The sequence below is a fragment of the Ostrinia furnacalis genome, unplaced genomic scaffold (assembly GCF_004193835.3).
Source record: "Ostrinia furnacalis isolate ACB-3 unplaced genomic scaffold, ASM419383v2 OfSCF7018, whole genome shotgun sequence".
Lineage (NCBI taxonomy): Eukaryota > Metazoa > Arthropoda > Insecta > Lepidoptera > Crambidae > Ostrinia > Ostrinia furnacalis.
Window position 1 is genome coordinate 224,475 of NW_021137257.1, and position 26,121 is coordinate 250,595.

At 35.2% G+C, this 26,121-nt stretch overlaps 3 protein-coding genes across 4 annotated transcripts; 2 read left to right on the forward strand and 1 right to left on the reverse strand.

The window, feature by feature from the left end:
- LOC114363196 (uncharacterized) lies at positions 1-4,713 on the forward strand. Its single transcript, XM_028318849.1, has 6 exons — positions 1-4; positions 536-706; positions 3,025-3,225; positions 3,292-3,439; positions 3,604-3,764; positions 3,995-4,713. Exons 1-6 carry the CDS (start codon positions 1-3, stop codon positions 4,282-4,284), a joined length of 975 nt encoding a protein of 324 aa, XP_028174650.1. The 3' UTR covers positions 4,285-4,713.
- On the reverse strand, positions 4,605-21,203 carry LOC114363209 (uncharacterized). The gene is made up of 5 exons (XM_028318870.1): positions 21,010-21,203; positions 6,813-7,057; positions 6,559-6,635; positions 5,932-6,112; positions 4,605-5,302 (listed from the first exon to the last, which is right to left on the reverse strand). Exons 2-5 carry the CDS (start codon positions 6,997-6,999, stop codon positions 5,202-5,204), a joined length of 546 nt encoding a protein of 181 aa, XP_028174671.1. The 5' UTR covers positions 7,000-7,057; positions 21,010-21,203; the 3' UTR covers positions 4,605-5,201.
- On the forward strand, positions 20,701-25,477 carry LOC114363208 (uncharacterized). 2 transcript variants are annotated; one of them, XM_028318867.1, is made up of 5 exons: positions 20,701-20,846; positions 22,863-23,009; positions 24,094-24,290; positions 24,366-24,524; positions 24,725-25,477. In XM_028318867.1, the coding sequence occupies exons 1-5, from the start codon at positions 20,835-20,837 to the stop codon at positions 25,473-25,475; spliced, it is 1,266 nt and encodes a 421-aa protein (XP_028174668.1). In that variant the 5' UTR covers positions 20,701-20,834; the 3' UTR covers positions 25,476-25,477. The 2 variants fall into 2 exon arrangements, with proteins under 2 accessions (XP_028174668.1, XP_028174670.1); XM_028318869.1 differs by lacking the exon at positions 20,701-20,846 and adding an exon at positions 21,294-21,381.
- Positions 25,478-26,121: the final 644 nt, after the last annotated feature.

A 26,121-nucleotide genomic window follows, 5' to 3' on the forward strand; every position in this document is an offset into this window, starting at 1 on the left:
ATGGGTTAGTAATAGAAAAGAAATTAAAAAGAATCGACGATATAATTGATTTCCTTGGTTCAACCGTTTGTTTCAAAGCAATAGTTACGTGTTGTCTCGCTGCATTGTAGTACGTAATAAGAAATGGTGACCTTTAAACATTTAGTATCATTAATTTATACCATTAACTTTGTAATAAGTGAAAAACGTGACAACAAAACAATTATTAAAGTCAATTTAAACTACACGGGAGAGAAATTTCCCATTCAATTCTTGGATCCAGATCAAGCTAAGTCTACGTTACGAGATCTAAATTTGTATATAAATAATTTACGAAAATCTGTAAAATATTTTGGACGTTTTCCGAATTCAACAGATTGCAATGCTGCCGTATGTTTGTTTTTCTCAAAATGTAAGTGGCGACTGTGCAAAATATACTTAAACGCTTTCATTAAATTAAAAGACACCCGACTAACTTATCTTTTCTTTCGTCAACAAGTAAATTATACCTATGATTGATTTAAATGATTTTTACTTACCTAATTGTTAATTAAAGATGCGTTTAATTTCACAGCACTTTTGAGAAGGACCCTACTTGATTATCGAGGTAAGCTGCAAAGTTCTCATATAGAACATATAAAGCAAATAATAAACGATGCGGAAAATATTGTGTCACATTACATTTATCTCAATGCCTTTTACGATTGGACAGATCTTGAATTCAGGGGTGAGAAAAATGTACCTATTACTTACTTCCCAAGTAGCATTTTACTCCATTTAAGAGTACACATTTAGTTCCAATGTGTACTTAAAGCATTAGTACAGTTCACTCGTGATGTATAAGCTGTATTATTGCAATTAATTACACCTATACCTGTCTAAGGGACTTATAGGAGTGTAGAGTTATACTTTTATACGATTGTTGGTGTTATAATACTCTAATAACTATCCTTTAGTCAGCCGTCTGACTAAGAGCATTATAGGAGGGTAGAGATACGGCAACCGCCGTTGAACGGCCTACTTGTACGATGTTATAGAGCTAGCATTTAAATAGAATACACGTGGTCATTTATAAAGCCAAAGGCTGTTATGTTTACTTGTTTTAGACTGTTATACAGCTAGTAGCTGTAGTAGGACTTGTTTGTGATAGGTAATTAAAATAACCTTTTTTTACTATCTTTACAAAAGTGTTTCAATGGTTCGCATGTGCACTGTAGGCTGTTAAAAGGACTATATGTGTTGTCCATTAACATCAATAGCAGTTTATTTGTGCACAAGTACTACTCTTATTTGTTTAAACTAAACATGAATGTGAATGTGATATTCTATTACACTTTTCCCCAAGCCTGTTTTTAGTTGTTCATGGTGGTTCTGTACATGATGCAGAGGAAAATATTATGCCTGAACCTGAAAGTTCCCTTCAAAATATACAGATATCAGAGTTAGGCCAGTAGAATTAAACACAAAAATTGATTAAATCGGAAATAATTCCTACAAGATTTTTTTGCTTTAATGGCTTCATTGGTTGCCCATTAAGACTCTCCTAAGTTTTCGATTTCGACGGAGTTGTGCTTAAGTGGTGGGGGCCCCCGAAAGCGGCGTTTTTTCGGTTTTCCGGTTATACCGCGTAAAGGACTTACCCTATCGAAAAGTGGTCTTCATGACGGTTAAAGGGCACTTAATCCTGCATTGAATAAGACCAAATTCATATGTTTTGGACAAACCGTTCTCGCGCTAAAGTTCGGCAAAGTAGAAAATGTACGTATAATTAATGACCCTCTCCACGTCCAATGGCTTGTTACCCACATGCTTCCAAGCCTTGTAAAGGGTCGCCTTAACCCTTCATTTGGCAGTGATGCTTTTAAGCAACAGCCACTTTGAATATTTCTACAGCACCAAATAATAAGTTTTGTGCAAATCATTTGATTTTGTTACAAAGCTTAGTTCAGCAAAACACTAGTAAATCGGTCGTCGACTGAGTTTTGAGTGATTTCATATCCATATTTCTGTCAGACGCCAAGATGACGCGCAATGAGAATAACAAAGACGGAAGTTTTATGATTTTGTACTATTTTATCATCTCTAATTGTTTTTGTTTTGTCTAAATTAAATTCACAATAAATCAAACTAATCATATAAAGCAATATTTGGCGTAGAAACTGTGTTTTCTAATACAATACATGCTTCCGAACCTCGATGTTGCCTAGANGGAAGAGGTGCAGCAACCGCAGTTAAGGAATGGCTGGGACGAACAAGGATAGGCGTATCAAGCTCGTAAGCCTTGATAGGGTTACACTGGTTGAGGTGGCCCTTTTCAAGACTTGGAAGCCTGTGGGTAACAAACCATTGGACGTGGAGAGGGTCATTAATTATACGTATATTTTCTACTTTGCCGAACATTAGCGCGAGAACGGTTTGTCCAAAACATATTAATTTGGTCTTATTCAATGCAGGATTAAGTGCCCTTCAACCGTCATGAAGACCACTTTTTAATAGGGTAAGTCCTTTACGCGGTATAACCGGAAAACCGAAAAAATGCCTCTTTCGGGGACCCCCACCACTTAAGCACAACTCCGTCGAAGTCGAAAACTTAGGAGAGTCTTAATGGGCAACCAATGAAGCCATTAAAACAATAAAATCTTTTGTAGGAATTATTTCCGATTTAAAAGCTAATTCTACTGGACTAAGTGTGATGATTGCAGTTCTAGTGATAGTGAATACAATTTTAATTTGGACAATTATTTAACCTTTCGCAAAAAATAAGAACATGGGCTATTGAAAATCGTATTCCTCATTCCGCTTTGAATGAATTGTCAGGCATAATAAACGAATTTAAACCGGGAACACTACCGTCTGATGCTTTAGGTATTCATACTTGACTATTAGTACCTGGGCTAAGCGATTTAACGGACATTAATAATTTTTATTGCGGATCTCTAAAATTTCAGTATTTGAAAGAATTAAATTATTACCTACAAACTATTTTTAAGCAGAGAGAAACTATTTTTAGTGTCCTACTGAGTATTGCTTTTTACAACATTTCAGTATCAAAACTGTTTCAAGACGATACTATTCTGGTAAATAGCATTAGTGAATTCAACAGAAATCGCTTAAATCCCTGGGTCCTAAGTAATGAATTTATGAATGAGCACATCAAAGAAATCGATGAGGGGACTCTACCCAAGGAAAAGTTTGTAGAGTTTGTGCAAGCTATGTCAGAGTACTTTATAAGTTTGGAAGATTCTGGTAAAAATTGTTTTGTTTTCCATTAACAATAAAGTTTATGGGGTGGTTGCTACTTAATTAATTGAAAAACTATATTTACAGATAATTGTATGTCTCAAGTCGCGTTTAACCGAGAGCCATATGATTTTACTTCCACACAACAATGTCTAGTAGACGATTTTTGTGAGCATCGTATACTTTCGCCACCATCTGTTGCTTATTCTTTAAGTCATCGGTAAGACAACACAAAATATCATATTTCTGTAGGTAATTACTCAAAAGCTCGGAGAGTAATTATCTTTGATTCGCACATTCATTTTATCAATAGCTCATCATTTTTCATCTTCTGATTTCATATTTACGTATTAGCTTAACGTGATTGGAATATTTTTCTTGCAGATTGCTCAATATATTTTTTCGCTTGAAAATCAGAAAATGCTATATTAAATCTGAAGAAGCTGACCTTAGAGAAATTGATAAGTTGTGTGCATTTATGTATCGAGAGGCTGTATACCTAGCACGAAGAGGATTTTTCGTCAGGGATCTATTTTTGGAGCATAGTACGTACCTCCTCTGCTTTGTTGCTTACGCCACTGTAGTCTATGAATTATGGGAAAGAGGGTCGTCTCATAGTTAAGCGGATTTTCAAGCTGAAACTGTGAGAAACTTGGTACAAAGATTATTGAGTTAGGTGTTTTTCAGTTTTATTTTTGTCTCAATTTAGCCATTTCGATGTTGATTTTAGATCTACAAAGATAGACAAATAACTAATTCATTTAATTCTTTTCAGTCGCATTGTGTGCAATGATGGGGTATGAGGAGTTTCACCGTAAGCACTGGTTTACTAAAGCACTAAGCTGGGTGAATGAAGAAGGCTGCATGAAAGAATTTCGCAATTTTGAAATTAATCGGACCAGAATAATGCGAAATAAAAATAGATTTAATTATCAAGATAAAAGTACATTCTTGAAATGGCGTTGTAATGTGTTACATTCTCTTTGCGATGACCATCCGAGTGCTCTCTTGATGGTTGTTTTAAGTCATGCTATAAGGCACACAGTGCATTTTATGCTGACGTAGAATTAAGTAGGTCAATCCACGTAAAATGTTCATTTATTAATAGGTACTACGTTATTTCATTTGTCTTTAACTTACAGTTTCATTTTGTGACCTTCCTTACTGACTAACGTTTACTGCTAATGATCAGACACGTTACTAATTTTTCTGCTATAAGAGATGATCGGAAAATTGTTATGATTCTTCGTTGAATAAAATTTCAGTGTTATTATAAGTATAGACATTTATTATCATCATTCAACATTCAATGTAAATATAAAAATAAGTTAATAACAATTAAATAAATAATAATGTAACCTACCTTATTACTTTTTATGATTAAGTTGTGTAGACTACCATTGAAGTGTTAAAATATTATTACTTAGGGAAATATCTTATTTGTCAAAAATTGTGCTTGTTTTGTTGAATTGCAACAAAAGCCCAAGAGGCACACATGAAAAAGTAACCGATTGCAGAAATTACTCATACTTATTTATTGTAAATATAATTCCCTACTAATAAAGTCAACCCATGACATTTCAAACTAATTATTTACTCCAAATTACCTGAAATTACCGTGTCGTCCAAATAATACCTACCTACCAATTAAGGACAAGGCTTATTTAGTAGTTATTATTAAAATCCATAATTCGCATTATTTAAAATTTATTACTGTTTAACTGAGTATCGGAAAACTTAACTAGGATTTAACGTTATAGGCAGTTTATTTTCGTAAAAGTCCCTTAAAAATCAAATCATTGCTAATTCACTAAGAATTGGCATAGATATGGCTTAAGATTCTATTAGATCGAGAGGTGATTCATATTAAAACATACATCAAAAGACATAGATTAAAATTATTCAGAACACTCCTCCTGTTAGCGGTGATTCATCGCTAGCACAATTTATAAACTAGACTTCTAAAAGCTAAAACATGTTTTCTATCGTCTGTAGGGCGCTTTTCGGTATCTGCCGCGCTCTTCTTCATCACGGACGTCCAGGTAATGACTGAATACCACCGCCCAAAGGTACAGGTACACACCTGAAAATAATCATTGGGAATATTAGAAAAATACATAAGTTAAGCAAGTGACGTAATAAGTGGAAATGAGTGTAGAGTCAATACTTTTTATTTACAGAATATTATTTAATACGAGTAACAAAGTTAAAACATTCAGTCTTCAGTAGGTTAGGCCAAGTACAGTACATACAAATTAAGACTGAAATACTGAAATTTCAGATTGAATTTAGCTCCAACATTTCTACTGAAATGGATTTATCATAATAATTCTTTAAAGTTCATCTGCACAGTATACAGGGTGTTAGGTAAATGGGTATATGAGCCGACACTAGCTGGGCTGTTAACGTGGGCATATAAATGATATGGTGAAGTCAGAAATTTGATATCATCATTTTAATTTTTTAAATTTTCATACAAAATAAATATTATAAAATCCGATTTGCATCAAAATTAAAATAATTAAAATGAAGATATCAATTTTTTGACTTCACCATACAATTTATATGCCCACGTTAACACGGGCTAATGTCGGCTCATATACCCATTTACCTAACACCCTGTATAGAACAACAATTAAAGTAGTAGATTGCTGCTAAAGCATCATCATCAATATAAAAATACGTAAAAATTAAGATAAGTAAAAAACTTACATAAATAAATGATTCCTCCCACGAGAATGATCGTGGCCAGTATGTTGTAGTTGTACTTCTCCTCCTCATCGTTGGTGTCGTGGATGTAAAAGGAGATGGAGGTGTGCAGGACGCTGATCAGCAGGCCGATAGCCAGCACGATGCCCAGCACGACCCACGGCAGCATCATCCATGATCTTCTCTGTATTAGTGAAAGAAAATATTAGAGAAATAATAAAATCTTCACAACGCGTATAATATACATAACAAGGCAGTTATTGTAATATACGCCGTATATTGCAATATCTACCTTGTTATACATAATGGAAATCTTTACGATTTCTACAACTGTATGTAAAGTTATTAACAAATTACACAAATAAGAATCGCTTTTCCATTAATTTGCGCCTACGCTACACCTTGACAATAATCTTATTCAAGAGTAGGTGCATACTAGAGCTAGAGTGTTTAATAAGTATGATTTTTTATGTCTGTTGTTTCTATAAACTTGATGATTTTGATTTCAAATTTACTTTAAACTTACCGAAAATGACGTCTGAGATTGCAATTAAAATAAAATATGGACTTAAGTCATGATTGTATTAATGTAAAACATTCAGAGATAGTTGAAAATTATTCTGTTCTTACCTTCTGCACAGCAACAAACAGAAGAATGCAGATCAGGATGGTAAAGCATAAGTTGATAGTTAATATTATTCTCGGAACTGGAAAGAGACAAAAATAGATTTAATATTGCCTGACCAAAACATTAGGTACCTAAAAGTTGGTTAATTATCCAAACATATTGGAAAGTTAATTTTATCAAAATAATCAGAGTCAGGTATATTGACAATAAATAAGCAATTCATTGACACAAAAAAACAATATAAAAGTTTACATACTGTCTAGAGCTAGAAGCTTCCTATCAAAGTCTTCGCCGAAGATGAAGGTTTTGAACGAGACCCTGTGCCTCTCCACGGCCCATACGGTGATGATGGTAACTATAGAGAGCACTACGCCCAGTACCGCCGTGATCAGGGTGCCCGATCGCGTGGACGCGCAACAACAACACTTCTGGAGGCGCTTCATGATGGCTGGCAAGGTATACTATCAGACTTAAGGGTTGCGTATCACCGCCGCATGTCCTCTGGAAGAAAAAGAAAGAAGTTTAGGTAATGTTATAAACATATTATATTTTGAAGCTACGATAACCGAACGGTGAGGGGTCGGACTGGCCGACTCTTGATCCGGGGAACACGGGTTCGGTCGACTATTGTGGTGAGCTCACTCGTGACACAAGCATTAGCTTAGTACGAGGGGCTGAGCCGGAATACCTAAAGTAGTATTGTTTTATATCCTATTTATCTATTTACGCTCAATGTACAGAGCTACTAATATTAACTTAATTAAATAGCGTATTAACCTAGGCGGTTTCATGGCTGAGAACCTACTTTTTAGTTTGTGTAAACTGACTGACTTGAATGTCAAAATATAAAGATAGAGTTCTCGTGTATCTAAGCGAGTATGATAGTGCGAGTCTGTGTGGTCGTTGTGGTGGGCGTCCGAAACTGCCCAGCCCGTTATGTTCCGGGCCACAAGTTTGGGTTTCGTTTGCTGTTCACACGGCCCGCCATGTGAAACGCTAGATGTTCGGATACATTATCTCGTTAGACTTGTTTGGATTACCAGTCTCGACACGGTCTGTTTTTATGTGTACAAAACGTCTGAGATGTTTATTTGACTTAGAATTATACGAATCAGAGGACTTAGTAATGAGTAGGTACTACATATAATTAGTATCGCCACGTGTGTGTATCAACAAGTGATTATCTTAACTCAATCGTAAAGAATACGTTTAATCCTATGCAACTGTATTACGAGTATGGTAGAGACAGATTATTTTGGTAAATTAGAGCTTTGTAAGCTTCTTTTTTTTAGTATTTCGTTAACCCTAGACATAGTTAATTCTCAATCGCCTTTGAAACGTAATTCAAAAGGAATTATGAATCTATAAAACTTATTTAACAATGTGCGTGAAGAGAAATAGTTGCTTTTAGGCATGTGCCTAACAGGGCACAGTCTTTCATTCTGTAAGGTAATGGACATATTTTAAGACAGTAAAACATCGTCGGTGTGGCCGGTGGGCCGGCATCCGCTCACGCAACGAAACTGCAAGGTGTCGGTTTTAGACTTTGTTGACTGAGTTGACGGTGGGCTATTTTTGCTACGCCATGGGGACACCTCATTATTTTGGTTGAAAATAACGTAGGCAAGATATTTAAAAAATCTGCCAAAATCTCTCGCGTCTCGTGCTGAAAAATTATGTAAGTTATAAAATAATGAGTATTTTTGAGTTCATCATGATTTTACTTTGATGTTGTATCACAAAAATACGATTTCTTGAGAGTTGTATTTGTATACAGTCTTGAGCTAAAAAGTATTCTCAGGTGTGGCATTTGCACTCAAACCTCGGAAATAAAACTTCGGACAATCAACTAATTGTCCGAGGTTTTATGATCACATAGTTTCAACCATATCTTTAAAATATTCTCAAAATGTGCAAACAAGGGCATCCAATAAATTAATTATAACAGTAAATACTCGTAGATACTAAACTGCGCAGTTCAACTCTTTGCATTAATGAATGGCGCAATGAAGGTAGATTAACGACGTCATTGTTTGAGTCCGTCAGCCAGGCAAACTCCTGCGCAGTCATCGGGAACTTGGAGATTAACCTAATTTCCTTGTACTTCCTAACGTTTGAAGTGATAGTAAAATTGTTCTTGGTGTCCTAGCTTAGAAAAAGCGTAGTATTATAGAAGCTGAGAAAATTTGAGAATCGTCATAAATGATGACTTGATTTTTAATTATGAGTATAATCGAGTCTAGTGAATTCAGTCAGCAGTGCACCAAATAACCTTCGAATAAGAATACTAATTAGTTACTTAAATAATGAGTGGACTCTAGGTACCTACCCACTTGACACAAGTCAGGTAAAATATTGTCTCGGTTCCTACAAAAACAGAAAAGTATATGACACCGCGTACCTAAGTAAACAGATATCTTAGGTATCTCAAAATCCTTGCAGCTCTATAAAATATTGATCGATCAATATTCATGCTTCTGATAGTGTTAATAAAGGACACTGTGAATTATTTCTATTTCATTGATACAAAATGTGCTTCCTTACAATTTGCATTTGCAATTGTATCTTGTTCATAAACTAGGGCTACTATTTCTTGCTTCGTTTTAAGACGTTAATGCCTCCATCAAACTATTTTAGCTGCGCTTAAAATTTCGCAATTGTAGTACAGATGATCGAATGCGTCACTCACAGTCCAGAATTAACTGCATTAGCTAATACCGAGCCATACCAAATAGATTATAGGCCAGGTTGCCCTTTGTAAACCCATTAGATGATATGAATGGTTGCAGGGAGTAATATTCGGTTGGTATGAGAAAGAGTACCATAATGAAGTATTAACCAACCAACATTCTTGTAATTCCGACATTCAATTATAAATAAACCAGCTTAAATAAAACCGACCGAGATGATTGGTATCTAGTTCCTTCTAATATTATTCAGTAGGTTCCTTTATTGAACAGTATGTATTACTTGTACCTTTAATGTAATTTGTCCCTTAGACCTTAAACTTATTCAAATTATTTATTGGATAATTTAGCTGTCTCGTTTTAAAACCAATAAATGAAAATGTGTCTTACTAACTCTATCTTTTACCATCTTTTAGCAATTTAGATTAATTTGATATTTATGTACCTGTGTAGTGTGTACCCTGGTATATACATATTTTTGTAATTACCTGATGGATTGTGCCTATTTACAAGTTATGCTACTATGTGTTACACTTATCACCATTTTAGACTCATCAGGTAATTTACCACTACACAGATTGTGACACAGATTTGTTTGTACAGTAGGCAAGTGCAATCAGTGTGGGGCGGGATATGACATCGCGACGGTAACCCTCCGTTATCATTTGACATTGGCCTGACCTAGGGCTGTCATGTGCTCTACTAGCTATATCGGAACTCTACCCAGTGTTGCCCTAGTTTTGTATCCGGGGACCTCATTTTCATAACCTTTCTGAAATCCGCCGATTACCTACCTACGAACCAACTTGCTATGAAGTAGATATGTTACGGCTAAAGATAGGTATGAACATAAACTTAAGATTAGCCGGCTAAACTTAAGTTTATCTTCGAGAAGCAGCTAAAGTTCGATAACATGTTAGTTTGCGTCGTGATATTCCATCTTTAGCCGGCTAATGTGCACATTAGCCAAAACGAAACGGCTAAAAATGTATTCGATGGGCGCGCCAGGCCGGCGGAGGGCTTGAGGGGGCGGTGGGGAGACAACGAATAGCTCCATATTATTTAACAATTGTGACTAGATATTATTTAAGTAATTAACACTGAAGAAGTTTTATTTTGTTTTATTTTGTAATTTTAAATACCTACCTACAGAAGATTCTGTAATGACCAAATGGTTCCTTATTATTTTATTTTAATGATAGGTACCTAGATATTGTTTTAAGTAATTAATATTTTGTTATTGTAATAATTGTAATTTTGAATACCTACATAGGTACATAAAAGTATGTGTAATGAAAGTGATTATTTTTTAATAAAGTTTTCGTGTCCAAGTAGTAAATATTATTACATTGTTTCCTTTTCCATTTCCTTCTACATTTTTAGCCAAGGGCCTGCGGTTACACTTAAGTTTAGCCGGCTAAAGATAGAAGAAACTAACATTAACACCTCGTCGAAGATAAACTTAAGTTTAGCCGGCTAATCTTAAGTTTATGTTCACACCTATCTTTAGCCGTAACATATANTTCGCACCTATCTTTAGCCGTAACAGATATATGAATGGTGATATAAAAGGTTAGGTTAGGTTAGGGAGCAACTAAAAAGTGCTGCTAACCTTTTAAATTCTAGTTCTCTAGGATAGAAATCTCAAGTTTGATCAAGGTTCAGTCTGTTTTTCCGACAGATAAAGGGATATGTAGCTCTGTAAGCTATGTTAGATGTTATTGTAAAATGACACCTGATGTTTTAAATATTAATAACGGTAAGTAGTATTTTTCTTGGCGCTGTTGAAAAGCTCCACTGCCAGAAAAATAATAACGCTTTATTTCATCTTTGCTGCGGTTTTTTGTCGGGTTTGCGGTGATGTTCTATCCAGTCAACCCTGAACCGACCCAGTTCGTGTGCTATGGCCCCATTAGATCAGCAAACGCCCCACCTCTGCACTCTGGCTAAAGGACGCTCCAACCCATTACCAATTTGCGAATACTGGCCGTTTAAAGCTTTTGCTGGTCGTAAACTGAGAAGGCACTAAAGTAGTGTCATTATTGTAATGGCTACAATGACAGCAATTTGTGTTCTATCTACATATTTCATGGACACCGCCTAACCTCACCCACCAGTACTCTATCATGAGTGAGTACTATAAAATGTACATTTTCAATAATATGAATCAATAAATTAAAAAAAACACAAATCCGTTTTAATTCATTTATCATATTATCTGAATTTAATTTTAAACCAAACCAAAATATCACATTAGTTTGAACAGTAGCGTTTAAACATACCCATTTTAACAGATTTGTATCGTAAATTAACTAAATACAAAGGCACGCATTATAAATCAGAATGGGTGGTTATCAGAGTCATAACCCGACGCGTGCGACGCCTTCATATGTGCTGGGGAAACAAACGTGCTTGTTACTAAAACTTTAAGGTTTATTTTTAAATGGCGCGAGATATTATTTGTCGCTGTTGTAATACATATATTAAACATTGTGTAGTGTTCTTTGTTAAAGTATTACGCAACGCTTGATGACTGTGGCAAATGTCATTATGGTAGTACGTCGTAACGTGGGCACAACCGTTATGGTACTATTAATCTTTGTTTATAAAGTCACTAGCCAATACCAGAAGCTGTGTCCTTGTGCCATTTCATTCGTTTTTGTAAGCATTCTTCTGCAAGCAAGTGATGTTAAATCTGGAAAACTAGGCGTTAAGACTAGAAATATAACTGACTCCCTATTGTTCATTAAAATTATTTAATAAGTATAAAAGTTCGTTCGTTTCAGCTAAATGATGTCCACTGCTGGACAAAGGCCCCCAAGTAGTTTTTATTTATTATCTTGAATTATCCTTAAGGCATAACTATTTAATCTTTTCCAATGTAACTTTAGTGACTCTACCTTTGTATACTGATCTTAAAAGCACAGTACATACTGGAAATGTAATAAATATAAAAGGCTCAAATAGAGTTGTTTTTGACTCCATAAAAAAATCTGACGCGGTGCTTCTATTGTAAGAAATGTTCAATAAAATTTAATGACTGATGACTGCCCCAGCCTCAATGGGAGTGCGTCCCTTGATAACGATCTCTGTAGCGACAAAATCATTTGATTAGCCATATGTGGGCGCGACGCTATACGAGCATGCATCTGAGCGCATAATTTGGCTGCATCATCAACCACAGATGCGGTCACTGACCTACTGTTTAATTACCGTATCTGAAAAAGATAATCGGTCTTTGTGAAGTACAAATTAGTTGTCAACCGCATTAGCCACAGAGGAATGAGGGGGTTATGGTATAGTAAGTAAAATTATATCAATGAAAGATATTGTTGCAGCAAACTAGTCGAATTTAAATCTGATAAGGTTACAAGTGGAAGATCCATCTCTAGCTAATCAGAGGTAAGCCTATAAGTAAAATAAACTGAGGATACTAATGTAAATTTAGAAGCGCGTCTCAACTACAGTATATTTGTAGGTCTGTCAATGAACTAGTCGCTTGACACTTGGCACTGTTGGCAGCTAGCCCTCTGGTCATTAGACACACGAAGGCCAACGTAGAAATACTGCGGACCAGACACACAATGGGAACTGTAAGGTATCAAGGTTGGGTCATCAAACGAACTCAGGTCACAGCTAACTTTCCCGTGAGAGTTTGAAAAAAGAACATTACCCTTAATTAACACGTTATCTGTTAAGTTAATTAGACATTTCATTACATTTACAAATAATACATTGATCTAAGAAGGTTCTTAATTAATTTGTATACTATATAACTAGTAAATGGCGCACAATGGTAAATATTATTAAAATACTCGTAGTCAATCTTCCCGTAATGGGATTTTAATCAATAAGAAGTACTTACGTCTGTTTATTGAACCTCAAATAGTAATAACTTATTTTAGAATTTAAACACTCAGCAACGAAGTAATAAAGCGATAGTACTCAGCATTAAAATGTCCTTAAATATCCTCTTTTAGATAAGAGTCATAAACTATAAGCGTTTCTAAAATAGAGTAAGTAGATAAAAATAGTGAAAAGAGTAATTTAATAAGTGTTGTTGGGAACTTGTTACATTTGTATTTCGTATGGAACTCCCAAGTATAAAATAATGACACCAAACACCATTTAGTTTAATAAAAAAATATTTGTATTATTCTTAATCTCTTAATTCTATACTTTTAATAAACTTATAATAGATAATAAAAACTAACAATAGAACAACTTTCAATTTTTCAGTGATAATTTAAATTTAGTCTTTACTGAAAAAAAACTTGGGAAAAGCTTTACTGAAAGCTTATCAATATTATTTACTCTGAATACTCTACTTATCAACCATATCGTCTTGTTTTCACATCGTTCAAGCAATCGAGTGTATCTTCGAGTAACTAAATCTAAAGTGCATCTCGAGCATCTGTGTGCAATTGATCCGGGCATTCCGCTCCGCTGTGCCCACGCGCGTTCCCACATGCGCTTGCACAGGGCTGCACGCACGCTGCCAGTCACCCGGAAACTTTAGGAAAAGATGGATTTGGTTTCATGTTACTACGTCACTACACTTTTTTGGAAGCCAATTGAAGAGAAAGACAAGATGTCGTTATTAACTTCATTTTTTGTAGCGCGTTTTATTCAATTTCTTTTTTTTTTTTTTTTGACAATTTCACACAGCGCCAGCTAGCCCCAAAGTAAGCAACTTAATGCTTGTGTTATGGGTGCTAGCTTAACGGATATACTACTTATATACTTTTTTTTTTAAATACATAAATATTATACATAGTCACACCCAGACCCGTCACAGAAATTAAAATTCATCATTTCAATTTCTGTCCGGCCGGGAATCGAACCCGGAAATTCAAACTGTTTATTACATTATTTCTTAATTTTCTACTCAATTTATATACATTAATATTAATTCTGTACTTATTTTTATACAATTATACATTTTGAAATCACATGGAATATATTTTCCGGAAAAATTTGTCAACCCTAGCTATGCATCAATGAATTGGGTTAAAACTGAGCTCAAAGATAAATAAATTGATTTAGATAACTATAACTATAAAATAATTGTTGATCTTAATGACGTTGTGGCTTGTAAACATGTTTTGCAGATTGATTAGTCAAAATTTAGAATTATGATTGTTTCTGAGTGAAGAATCCAAACCAAACCAACAAAATGCACCTTATTGCTACTGTAACACTGTTACAAGTTAAGCCCTATTAATTACGGAATTAACTAAACCCAAATCGTAAACATTACTAGATCTTGTTAAGATATTTTTAGTGGACGCCCACTTCGGAATGGACCGCATTCGTGGCACAAGGCCGCGTGGACAACCGGAATGCTAGAGCAAAGTCATTGTCATTAACTAATTAACCGACTCACAGACCTCGTTATTTAACACATTTAGGTTTACAATGAATAAACTACATGCTGTATAATATTCAATTTTTAAGATAAGTACTTGAGTTAAGAAATTAAGATCACATGAGTTTATGGCATTGCGTAAGTAGAGTTTGAATCTGAAATACGGTAGAGACCAACTCCAATAATCAAGATTTCAAAGTGCAAATTAACATTAAATGAATATCAATTTAAATGACAATAAAATTTCAGGATTTTCAGGGAAAATTATATTTCATTTATTTTACGCCAATTTAATTTAAAATTTAGTTTCATTTACCCTGGATACTTGTAGAATGATTGAGTGGGTAATCAATCAAACAACAATACCTTTTTTGACATTTTATTATACTGCTCTAAGCCTAGCACTTGTTATGAATATTAATTAATCTATTTTTATTATCACTTTGTTGGAGTCATGTATTAAGAATTAACTTGCCAGCGAAGGCCAGCTCGACTGCGCTCGCGCATCACGGAAGGCATTACGTCATCGCGTCACACACACAACAAACCACTTTACATACTCCTACATCTCCATAAACTGTAAACAATAAGGTGTCCGAGCTAAGAAGACGATAAATAATGCTTTACATTGGGTTTTAGTTTGTGTGTTCGTTGACTTCTTTATCTCTTATCTAGTAGCTCTACCAAACAAAGCAGTAAAATGAGTCTGATAATGAGTGATTAATGCACTTAGAACTGAAATAAAACTAGTAGGTTCTATTATTATCAACCTACAAATATTCTTGATGTTAGTTACATAACTAACACAGTGTCTTCATTATGAAATTTTACACTGTTTCAGGGAAAATGGGATGCACCTGCAGTTCATTTATCATCGCCATGGTCTGGTAGTTTTTATGGAGTAAAAATATTGCTATGCAGCTAAAATTAGACAGCTGTTGTTTCTACTTGTCGTATAGTTTTCGTAAGGAAGGAAGCTTGGTCAATAATATGCATAAAAGGGGCGGATGACATCACCAAGAAAAGCACTGTGCCACCTTACGTAGTACGAGTAAATATGGTTCTCACTTTGTGACAAAAAATCTGTGTCCACTTTATGCATGTGCTTTTTGTTCTTTGTGTGTAAGTTACAGTATTGTACCTACCATCTGTTTTAATTAAAATCCAGTAGGTATACGTGATGTAGCCTCGAGGTTGAGTTGTATCGTTTTAGTCATTTTCTTAAGAAGCTGCTGTGCAAGGCAACACAGGCATGTGTCAGAATCAAACCACAACAACAGAATGACATCACAATTATGACTGTTCGCAATCACAGCCGCAATGTCAATGTCAGATTACGCGAAACTGTATTCTCAAGCGAGCCCTATATGGTCGGGGACCTCACTGTGGCACTGGCACTGGTAGACTTCAAGGTCGACCGCTATTAATATTCGCAATGAAAACGTTTAATTTGTAGCTACACCTATCTCCCAAGCCGCTTTATGTATTTGTGGTCTCGTATATGTATACAGGGTGGAATTTTGTAATGCCACCTGGAGGGAAAGTACCCTTAATACTGTAGATAGAAAATTTTAATCAAAGAAAACATTCATGCAGTTCTATTTCTTTTCAAAAATAAAGGAAAGTTTTCTTTGAGCAAAATTTTCTATCTACAGTAGGTATTAAGAGTACTTTCCCTTCAGGTGGTATTACTAAATTCCACCCTGTATAGGTGACCTTGTGGCTGTTATGTAACATGTGGGTTTATATATTTACGAATACGATTACAAAGAAGAATCATGATTCGAGTATAAATAATGTGACTTCAAAGGAGTGAATGAGAGAAATAAGTAACATTAATCTTGAAATTGCCGATCGGTACTTATTAGATTTTTTACATTTTAAAAGTTATTCACCCGTGACGTCATCCCTGATGGTAATATTGTTATGTGTAATCAATCCCTTGAGCAACAAAAGTGTGACTCATGATTAATGCTTATTTGTAAGTTTACTCACCATCGAGTCATCCAACGGGATGGGACGAAGGATAAACTTTTAAAAAGGACTTTAGATCCCATAGTTTTAGCATAAATGGTCCTTTACTGCTAAACAATTTTAACGATTTGCTAACTATTTATTTTCAGAAAAAATCCACCCAAAGGTAAAATCTTCATACAAATCGACCCTAACTATCTGAGACTCCCCAGTCAGTATGTCCACTTTTACCTCAGACAAGGTTACCCCATATACGAAGATTACCGGAGATAAAATATCATTGATGAATGTTCGGGCTCGTAAATCCACTCTAAGGAAATGTGCCTGTTTCTGTAGATTTTCTTTCCACTAGGTGATCGTTAAGTTACACTATTTTTTAATCTATTTAAAACTGTTTAAGTATACAAGTAGAATACATAATGATGATTCATTGAGCGTACATTCCATTTCTGCGCTCAGATACCGTTTCTTCGGGAGCGCAGATGAATGTTAACTATTTTAACGAATGCGATAATTAGATCACTATGAGAGATTCACGTTGTTAACTCTGCTTTGTTTACTCAAATGAGGCATCGTCGAATATTTGTCTGACTATTGACCTCTTTTCAATGTCCATTTAGGAACATGAAGGGAGAGCTAACCGCTGATAACATTATCGGGTGATACTCATTGAACAAAATATCGAAGGTTAAGGAAGACTAATTTGGAAACAATAACGCTTGGTTAAGGGGGATTGAGACGAATTTAGAAAGTTACTATTTCTTGATTATTTTTCTCTTAGATTTTGTATTGGGCTGATAAATGTAGATTTTATTATTGAAATACTTGAAAAAATTACAGTAATTAACTGACAAAAAAAAGTTCAAGTCATCAATTCAAGTCAAATGGACGTCATGGGAAAGCTCTAATTGATACATACTACGTGACAAAACATCTGTAACAATAAACTCTACATTCCCCCTCCATATTAGAGCTTACAACAACGGTAAATACGTTGACACATCGATGAATGGCATGATGATTTATTTACGAGGAGGTCAAAACATGATGACAGAATGAGGTATGATTGTTATTACCCTAATAGAGCAGACATATTTGGTCCCATTTATATTACCTACTTATTAGGAGCATAATGTGATGACATCAAGCTAGTTAAACATATTAATTTATTTCTTCCTCTGTCTTCTCCCAAACTGCAGCTGCCTAAACTACATCGATACATTTTGTTCGTAATATGTATATTAGTTAAAAAACTATGAACTACCTAAGTACTTGCTACAGAAAATAGGAGCCGAGAATAAATCGAATGGGCTTAGAATTACGCTGGTAGTTAGTAGTTACGATACACACGTCATACACACGTGTCCTTACATTGACGAGCTTTCAGTTTTCATGCTCTTGGGCATTTGTCTTTTGTTTTCAAATCTGCTGAAGATATTTGATCGTAACTGCAACTTGGATCTTTGCAGATCTTACATGAACTGTACAAGTGTACATTGTCGTTAACGGATACAGCGTTATCGACAGCATATGAAGTTAGAAAGCTTGGGAGATCGGGGATAAATTAACGGGCGATGGTCTAGGCATGTGGGCCCCACCATATGCAGTCATTCCATGTATGGTCGGGAACGCGGCGTGCCCTCACGTACTCGTCACTGTGACTGCCCACCACGGCCAGAACCGTTTCATATGTCACTCTAAGAAATCGCCGTAGAGGTAAACACATTCTAATGTTTATTTATTTAGTTTGTATTGAAATTAGCAATTCGGTTTGTAAGTTCATTGGCGTTACCACAGTACATAGTGACATAGTGATTATGGAAGAGCTAAGCTTTTTAGTAATTATATGTATAGTGAAACCATTCCGAGAAATGCATTCGAAGATGAGTCTCATGGAGAATTATGTTTTTTTTTAAATTATTTCTTCGTTGCTTATAATTTACAAAATATGAGAAAATACGAATGATACATTGACTACAATACAAGGGTTACTTATTTACAAATGAGTCGTCGTCCAATTGTTTTTTCTTATTTCTTATATGACATAGGAATCTATCAACAAAAAGTTAAGACAGAGCCCTACGGAAACTATAATCGGCGTTTAAACTATCATCGGATCGGAATTCCGCATCGCTTCTGTTATTACACGTGTTTCCGCTGACTTTTTTTTGGGTTATTCCGTATTCGACCCTCGACAACTCAACCCACTCATTACTTTTCCTTACTCAACCCAATTTTGTTCCTTACTCTACCCACAACAGTTTTTTAATTTTATGTTCCTTATTCACCCCAAAAACATTCCTAGCTCAACCAATTTTAAAACCACTTAAAAAATATAAGATTTTTATGTACGGTCAGAATATTTTTTATAAATTTAAGCTCAGTTAACTTTTGTGTTAAGATCGTTCTATTAAATAAAACTGCAGAAATTCTGATACAATAATATATTTAAAAAACGTTTTTCACAAAAGGACACAAATCAAATAATAACTAATTAGAATCTACTATAAATCCACTAAAAATCTACTATAAATCAAACGACTGTGATTTTTTATTAAATCATTATAACCAAGCGATGGCGTATAATTTTTTCCCTAGACGCTTGTTCATGAATGTACAAATATTTCAAATGTATTATTTGTATTTCATCTTTTTTTTTCAAGCAGTATAAGATGACAAAAGAAAAATAATAAAAGTATTCATGTGGACAGCTAATCTCGCGGTAAAAGTTTTCAGCCTCTTAATTTGTTTATGTATTTACCTTAAAATAAAATAAAATCTTTGATCTATTTTAGTTAATCAACATATTCATATCTATCATTTTTTCATGTAGGTGATGTTTTTTATTTAATTATAAATCAATGTACATACTAGTATGTATTTATCATTATTAAATTTCTGAAAAAACAGTAAACGTTGTTTTGCTATCCATACTTATTTTTGGCATATTTACTTTGGGTTGAGTAAGGAATGCATTTGGGTAGAATAACGAAATAATGTAATGGGTTGAGCTAGGAATACTAATTTGGGATGAGTGAAGAAATGGGTTGAGTTGTCATGGGTCGAATACGGAATAACCCTTTTTTGGGTTTTTTTTTTAATAAAAGCGGTGATAACTCATAAAATAACATAAATAAAGTATGTTTAAAATAAGAAAGAGGAGGGAACGGTTAAAAACTCGATTAAAGACGATAAAAGCAAACTCAAGCTATACCTACATACAGGTAGAATATGTAAATACATCATGGTTAATCACAAAAATACTTAATAGTCTTCTTTCAACTATTTTCTTCACCAACATTAACATTTTTGATAGTTATTGTTTTTCGCCTTTTTCACTCTGTAGTTCTCAACCATTTCAGTCTGTGGTTTCAGTAAGTAAAATCTTATCGAAAGGTAATAAAATAGGTTCTATGATAAGGTTTTATCTTTATTACTATATAAACTACCTATTTAGCGATTTGTAACCTTGAGATGTGATCGTGCATCACCTGGAGTATTGTAATCGTGCGTGGGCTCATGACGCCCGCGATGACTTCGACCTACACTATGTTCGACGATTTAACACATAATTTGGATTTTTTAACTAAACCATATTAAGCTACACCCATTAGTTTTTATCTCTTCTACTTGTGCATTTTCTAAAAACATAAAGACTGTTCAGAAAACTTGAACTGAATGGAATTGAACAAGAAGAATTTTATTACCTATGTGAACAGCTTATTTGAAGCAGAAAAATTGGTTAGATAAAATTAAATGGACTCTTATTATACATTTATTTACTGCAGTGTTGTTGTTGTACTCGTACATACACGTATAAAAATAGTAACCGACAAGCTGTGCTACGCAGAAAGTAATAAAATACAGCATTGCATATCGCGAATGACATCATACTTTTCTTAGGACGCCCTTGTTAGCTTCTTGTGAATACATAATCACATATTTATTTAAGTATATTGGCTTGTTTACAAATAAAATGTTCGTAGGAGGAAACTTTGCAACTTTGATACAACTGAACTGAAAATTTCGAAATGCGAATAAAATTACGAACAAGTTCAGCTTTTCCCGCGCTTAAGCGAGCTTAAGCTCGTGAAAAGCTAAATACTTTTATACCGTAATTAATACAAACACCTAATCTAAGAAGATGTTAAAGCAGAAAGTAATTAGCAAATTATGACTTTTACAGATCGAAGATAAACATGACGAGATGTTGAGTCTTTAGAGAATTATCAAAAATAAACCGCGACTCATGCCGCTCAAGGTAAGGACGCAACCCAAATATACGTAATGTTATTCCGAAATCGAACCAAGGTCTCCGGGACTATATTTTCTATCGTAAAATTCGTATAGTGTAAATAAAGTTTTTCCTCGGCTAGGTAAGTAGAAGAAAATATAAGAAAAAAGAAAGGAAATTCGATAGTTACCTCAAAAGACACACTTATTTTTCACAACACAGCACTACACAATGGGAAACAGTTGTCGCAAAAAGGTCACTGTAAGCTAGTTCATCTATTTGTCACGACAGCGTGGTTCTTTAGTTGAAGAACACGTGCCGAGCGTCCGCCGGCGAGATCGCTCCGTTCCTCTGTGGCGTGTGGACGGAGGCCGCGGCTCCGCTACTCTACTAATGACGCGTGCGATTACGGCTCTAACCTTTCTTATGGCTGCTGCGGCAAACATTTACTAATAGTCAAACAAATAAAACGCTTCACACAGCACAGAAAACTTGCTGTAGTAAAACATTTATTGGAGAAATATGCCAGGCGCTGAAAGCATAGCAGTAGTAATGATAGAGTGTATATAAGTAACTATGATGCCTGTTCCCATAAAGATAGTTGCTTGTGTTTGGTTGGTTTTAAATAATTGTTCTTATTTACTGGACAAGATAGCGCCACACTTTGCACTGATTTTCATTTATTTCATATTTTAATTAAAATATCATGAATAGGAGAGCAACGTATGAGAATAACACAAAATAACAATTTCTTTGCGTTTGTTTTCACGTAGGTATGTAAAAACAATAAGTCAATTGACAGCTTTCAAACTTGGCATAAAATCCAATAAAAATACACAACAACAACCAAACAATATTTTCAAACAATAAAATGTAGTTAAAGTAACAATTTAAGTTGATTGAATCAAAGCAATGTCCAACCGGAAGTCAAAACGAGCAAAAAAATAAATTTCATTTTTAATTAAACAGGAAACATGATAAATATCCTATCTTATGTAGGCATGAGTTTACAGTCTGAAGTGTGCCTGTGGACTCTGCTGGGCCTCGTGCGGACGATATTCGACGCTACTCTGTTCAAAGTCAATGCTAATTTGAAACAGGTGCTTCCTTGCTAATAAAGTCATGTGTTTTGCAAGTCAAACTCTTGGTCTTCCAAGACAGCCTGTCTATATAAGTCTAGAATATTTTGTGTAAGATGCTGGTTTGATACTATCTCTACCAAACTAAAAAGTTCAGTAATTAACCCTAAACTTGCATTGAAACGTATTATGATAGGTGCCATAACCGAAGTGTTTTTATGAAAGATCCATACAATCTACTCTTCAATCAAGTACTTTTGTAATGTTCGATGAATGAGTATAGTAAACGATGTCAATTAATCGATTGATTGTTCTTCTGAGTTGAACTCGCAAGGATACTATTGAGATCACGCACATTTGTTGTTGATTTAAATAAGTCCACTACATGACATCGGACACAGTAGGTACAGGGAAACTCGAGCTATTCCTTGAAAGGGATTATACTAGAGGTCATCAGCAACAAATTAAGTAAACCAGAGGTCGAAAGTGGACGGTTACCAATTGTACCGATTCTTAGATTTTTAGAAATTTACCAAAAAACAATTCGTCAATAATGGGGATGTTGCCTGGGTCAAAAAGCAAGAGTTTTATTTAGTCCGTCAGTTAACTTATCAAAAAATACTCTACACGTATTTTTCACTTTTTCAAACTAATGAAAATTTAAAGAGATAAAGCGCCCCAAAGTTCATAAGAAGAGGCCCGTGACGTCAACGCTTGCTTAAAAATGCCGCACGTTGTGACGTCGTGCGCAACTTCAACGCACCATAACTATGTAATTATTTGTTAGATTGACAAATAAAAATATACGTGTCCAATATTTTTTGATATTAAACATTACGGACTAAAAAAATTTTTTTAGGCAACTAGCCTATTCACTCTGATAATTGAAATGATTCTTAACTCGTCATAATAATATCATAAATAGTAAGAAGCCGTCTTACTAACTCATATTTCACATGGGCAGGTATGGCAGATGACCATGCCAGAAGAGCTGTCGTTGCCGGTGCAGCGCGTGCTGCGTACCATGATCTCGGGCATTATGCTCGTGCAGTGCTTCACGGTCTACGTGTATCTGGCATCGTACATAGTCCTCCTCTATCCTGTTTTCCTGGTACTTTCTTTAATCTACTTGGCTTTTATAATAATAATAATAATAAATACTCTTTATTGTACACCACATAAAAAGAAATAGAAAGAAAAGGAACACATAAGGTACAATTAGGCGGTCTTATCGCTATGAAGCGATCTCTTCCAGACAACCTATAGAGAGGACAGTTACTTAAAACAAATGAAGGGGAAGGCGGTGTCGACACTAATGAAATAAATAATAATAAACACAAGTGTAAAATTTAACCCAAATTAATACATAAAAATAATACATGAAATATATTAATATATACATACATATATAGCATATAATATATACATACACATACAATTCTTGATACGAACCAAAAATAGAACTAGATAGCCAACAGAAAATAGATAGGAATTTTAAGAAGCTAAAAGGAATAGAGATGTAGGGAAATTAAGGTAGCAACGTGAGGAAGTGAGACCTTCTTAAAAATAGGAAGTGACTCAGATTGCCGAATAGACATCGGCAAGGCGTTCCATAGACGGATAGCTTAAACAGTGAAAGATCGCGTATAGGAATGTGAGGTGTGAGAAGGAAAATTAAGATGGAGTTTTTTTGACGACCGCATTTCGTGACCCAGAGCCGACTGCATAAATTGAAAACGCTCCTTCAAGTATGGTGGAGACTTTGGGTTAAAGAGGATAGAGAAAAGAAGGGATAGGATGTGACAGACAGTTTTTTACAGTTAAAGTTCGTATTCTCAACAAGTAGCAGACAGTGTAAAAGAAAGTATAATCTATGATTCTGTAAGCGTCTCGTAAAAAAGTTAAATAGATGTAAATTTATTTTATAGCATGTAAATAAAAAGTTTGCAATTTTTATGCATTAGCTTTGTCTGGTTCATCTAATAATATTAAATTTAGCACGCACGAGGATTGTGAAAGTAAACTAAGTAGGTAAATAAACATAATAGGGTTAGGTAGGTATTGAAAAAGTTTATAAACTCACAAACTACAAACTTCGTCATCAAGTTTTTCCTTCAAATGTCACCCTGACCGAAGTCTAGTAGAATATGTATTGCATACTGTGTTATAAAAAATGTACATATTTTGTGAAACAGGAGGAACGTCCGACCTTAGTTCTACCGTGGCTTTTGCTGGCTGCGATAAGGAAGCTACTGTGTGAATTGACAAGTCTTGCCCTCGGTCTGGGCACTTGCGTCCTTTTGGGTGCCGCCCGACCACCTTGTATCAAGTTTGTCGTCATCAAGGTTATTTCCATTATGCCTTCATTTTACATGTGGATGCTTATTTACGGGTAAGCAAACAATGAATAAACGTACAATTAGATCAAAAGCTATATAAAGTAGTAAATATATTTTTCTCCTTTTAGTTACTATCACGTTCTAAAAGTGGCATCAGTGTTTAAAACATTCCCCGTAGTTCTTCCCCCTAGCGAGCATGATTATGGGCTGGAACTAGCCGTTAGAAGACGACGAACAAAATCGTTACTAGGCGAGGAACAGCTGCGAAGGCGGCTACTTTGTAATGTGTGAGTAATAGTTGTATTATATCATAAAGTAGCCTCGCCCTCATAAAGTCGTCATGATTCTTTTGAAATAAAGTCACCGACACCAAGCTGTCGGGCTGTCGACGGGCTTAGTGTGTAGAGTCCTTATGTGGTCCTTGGCTTGTAAGTAATGTAATGTGTGATAACATTTGAAATAAATAAGATTGATGTTGAATTTACAGCTACAATGAGCGTCACTCATTGAACCCGGACGTCCTCAGACCCAGGCCCGACTACTCTTCAAGAATGAGCCATGCCACAGACACAAGTGCTGAGGACAACACTAAGGAAGAAAACGATATTATGGTACATCCCCTATCGACTACTTCTAATCGCATCATGTCAGATACGGGATGCTATGACGAATGCTTTGGCAGTGAAGTTATGGTTCCACGCGATTCAGATCGTATTCTCGAGCAATTCGGAGTAATGATGCTTCGAATTGGGGCATACATATCTAAAGAAGGCAATGAATCAGCTACTTCACAAATATTAAATTCAGCTACTTCACAAATATTAATGGAACATAGAAGAAGTAATCATGACTGCACAACTATGCCTCCAGACGACACTGACACTCCACTACTTGTGGGAAATAGCAAAGGAAGAACGGCGTCGTATTTGAGAGATTATCCACAAATCTTTGGCAAAAAGCCTTCTGATATTCCACTACATTCAGATATGACTATAACGCTAACTTCTGACGCCAGAATTTCTCCTTCTCAATTATTGAGACATCAAAGTCAAGTCAATGAAAATAATAACACTACCGATAATAATAAGTGTTCGAATAGTAGCCCATCTGACGAAGCCGTATCTGTAGAGACGGAAACTCCAAGTACTTCGAAGAAATTAGGCAACACATCAAATCAAGATGTTAGGGAAATAACACAAAACAAAATACAATCAGGTGTGTCAAGTGAAAAGTCATAGTCCAGTCAATGAATGCCTTAACGACGGTGTAGAGAGAAATCCGTGGAACACAATTTCTGACCTCGGGACTTTTTTTAGCCTAGTTAGGTGGTGAACATAGCAAAAGTCCCCGCCCTTAGCCCTTGAGCCGGCGGGGAGAGGGGGGTTTAAAGGTACCACTTTTCGGTTTTTCGCTTAATCCTCGGAAACTTTGCGTCCTAGTGACATGACTACTATGAACCAAAAAAAGCTTATTCAATTTGCTACAGGTGAGACCGTCAAGTTTTTCTATATCTTGTATAGTTTTTACGGCATCTGCTCTAGAAGGTCTGTAAAATTGGAAATTTTATTGTTGTCTTACATATTCCTTTCAGGAGAAATTCGACTAAATCAACATTGAGCAAACACTATAGGCATGCGGGAGCATGTTAAGCCTAGTTCCAGGGAGGGGACTGCACCGTGCGTATATTTAGACGAACCAATTAGAGCCACTTTTGACTCCTCATCATTCAAAAACTGCTGTGCATTAACACTTCAAATTTGGCTCATGTATTGAGACTTGCAAGATATACATCAGCTTCAAATTTCATAAATATGCCTCAAACGGTTCTTTAGATATTGACGTCCAAAAATCTACATGTCTGACCTATAGACCAAATTCTAACCA

Bases quoted from the DNA above. Each gene is read 5' to 3' on its own strand.
- LOC114363196 (XM_028318849.1), top strand. The intron at 3,440-3,603 runs GTAAGACAACAC...TTTTTCTTGCAG, and splicing joins GCTTATTCTTTAAGTCATCG to ATTGCTCAATATATTTTTTC. The intron at 3,765-3,994 runs GTACGTACCTCC...AATTCTTTTCAG, and splicing joins GGATCTATTTTTGGAGCATA to TCGCATTGTGTGCAATGATG.
- LOC114363209 (XM_028318870.1), bottom strand. From the start codon at position 6,999: ATGAAGCGCCTCCAGAAGTGTTGTTGTTGCGCGTCCACGCGATCGGGC. The intron at 6,636-6,812 runs GTATGTAAACTT...GTCTCTTTCCAG, and splicing joins GAAGCTTCTAGCTCTAGACA to TTCCGAGAATAATATTAACT. The intron at 5,303-5,931 runs GTAAGTTTTTTA...GATTATTTTCAG, and splicing joins GGGAGGAATCATTTATTTAT to GTGTGTACCTGTACCTTTGG.
- LOC114363208 (XM_028318867.1), top strand. The intron at 24,291-24,365 runs GTAAGCAAACAA...TTCTCCTTTTAG, and splicing joins ATGTGGATGCTTATTTACGG to TTACTATCACGTTCTAAAAG. The intron at 24,525-24,724 runs GTGAGTAATAGT...TTGAATTTACAG, and splicing joins AGGCGGCTACTTTGTAATGT to CTACAATGAGCGTCACTCAT.